This window comes from Bubalus bubalis, chromosome 11 (assembly GCF_019923935.1).
Source record: "Bubalus bubalis isolate 160015118507 breed Murrah chromosome 11, NDDB_SH_1, whole genome shotgun sequence".
NCBI lineage: Eukaryota > Metazoa > Chordata > Mammalia > Artiodactyla > Bovidae > Bubalus > Bubalus bubalis.
The window spans coordinates 79,390,707-79,392,783 of record NC_059167.1 but is presented as its reverse complement, the minus strand read 5'-3'; the positions used below and the strand labels follow the sequence as shown (position 1 = coordinate 79,392,783).

At 42.0% G+C, this 2,077-nt stretch overlaps 1 gene segment (V, D, J or C); it reads right to left on the bottom strand.

Moving 5' to 3' along the window:
* Nucleotides 1-585: 585 nt before the first annotated feature.
* Nucleotides 586-1,328, bottom strand: LOC123327498. The segment is given in 2 exon segments: nt 586-1,004; nt 1,206-1,328. Coding segments are annotated over 2 exon segments (471 nt in total).
* Nucleotides 1,329-2,077: the final 749 nt, after the last annotated feature.

Sequence of the window (2,077 nt, the reverse complement as noted above, 5' to 3'; positions counted from 1 at the left end):
TCCAAAAGAGGAAGGAACATGGGGATGGAAGCGAGAAGTTCTAGTGATTGAAGAAGGAGTCACAAATCAAAGAATTATTTGGCCTTCCAAAGGTAAAAAAGGCAAGGAAATGGATTATCCCTTAGATCTCAAGAAGGAATGAACTCTGCCAAGACCTTGACTATGGACAGTGAAATGGATTTAAGATTTCTTGCATCCAGAATAATTTTCTTCTAAGTTACCAAGCTCATATTGAAATTTGAGTAAGGTTTATTGTTGATGTTCACTTTGCTGCACTTGTAGGATGGGATGATGCAAGTGTCTGTTGGAACACATTCTGGTGAGGCAAATCTGAGCAGTCTTGAGTCATCTAACTAATCAGGATAACAGCTTTATTGGAGTTATTTTTTTTTCTTTGAATTCTTTTCACTTTTTAACATTTTTCAGTTCAGCATATGATGGTTAAATATTTATTTTATTTTTGTCCTCTTATCAGCTATTCTGCTAGTTCCAAGTTAGAAGTCTCTAGTACAGAAGGAAATATAGATTGAGAAAAGAAGATAAAGACCAAAGTTCATAATCTGTAGGGTCAAAACGTGTCTGTGATTAAAACTGTACCAGTGTAGGTAAGAAATAATCTGCACTGCAAATGCCCTGTGGTGGCCTCACGGTGTGACTGTGGCTGGAGGAGGGGCTGAGCCCGCGGAGGGTTTGTGTAGAGGCTGCAGGTGCCTGGGGAGCACTGTGTTGCACAGCACAGAAGTAAGTGCCTGAGTCTGTGGTCTGCGAAGAGGAAATGTGCAGTGAGCTGCGGCGTTCTGTAGGGATTGTTGTGGCTTTTAATCTTCCATTCTGCTTTGTTCCTGAAGGAATGTAAAATAGGTGGATAAGGCGGCCCTTGGGGTTCTGAAGATACCACTGTACATTGCTCACAGAAGCAGAAAAATTACAAATCAGCACGTGGCTGGCTCCCTCCTGGAGACTCAGGGCTGGGGGACTCTGCTCCACATCCAGCCCTTGCACACCTAATGAGAAACAGAAACAGTCACAGTAGAAGGTCATTGTAACTCGGACAAAACCTTGAAAGTGACCCCCCCACACACACAACTCGCATAGATGATGAGAAAGATAGAAAGTCTGCAGGACTTGTCAGCTCCTCTCCCTCCCTTAACAATACAGCAGCTGCTCAATCCTTCAGATGCCCCTCTGGGGCAGCCCCAACTCACAGCAAACCTGGGCAAACAAAAGCCCCAGCACAGTGCCTGCTAGCCTCTTCATGATGCTTCCTTCTCTTACTGACACATTTTCAATGTGAGAAACTTCACTAAACCCGAAGGCGGGAGTGTCATAAGCTGTTGTGGAAATGTTCCTCCTCCTGCAGCCAGTCAGCTCACCCAACAAATCCTGCTCAAGCCCTCACTTTGTGACAGGACGCCCCACCCTCCCACCTCAACCAATTCAGAATGAGCTGGCGAGGAGTGGAGGAGAGTGGGAAATAGAAAGGTAATTATTTTAGGACTTGAGGGGCATTTTCTATGAACATTGCAAAGAAGGCAGACTCTGATTTGGAATTTGTGGAGGATTTTAGGGAAGCTGCCGCTGCTGCTAAGTCACTTCAGTCATGTCCAACTCTGTGTGACCCCATAGACAGCAGCCCACCAGGATCCACCATCCCTGGGATTCTCCAGGCAAGAACACTGGAGTAGGTTGCCATAATTTTAGTCTCAGATGGCATGGATGCAGAAGATTCTTGCATAATGAATTATTATTTCTCAGGAGTTCTCAGGATCCTTTTTTTTTTTTTTTAGCATCTCCTGTGTACTCCCCTGTGATTCTGAAGGGTGCTCACGAATCAGCACAGTATTCATAGCAGTCTTGGCTGGAACACTTTGCAATATTAAGCAGTTTTATTTTAAAATTATATTTATTTATTCTAGACTGAACCTTCTTAAAGAATTATATTGTTTTTAGTCTCTAGATGGGCATTGAAATTAGAATTGCAAATCGTTTTATTTTTATTAAAACATATAATTTAAAAATAAATTTCAAATAAAATTTCAGGTTTAAATACATCATTTTATTTATTTTGTTATTTTTT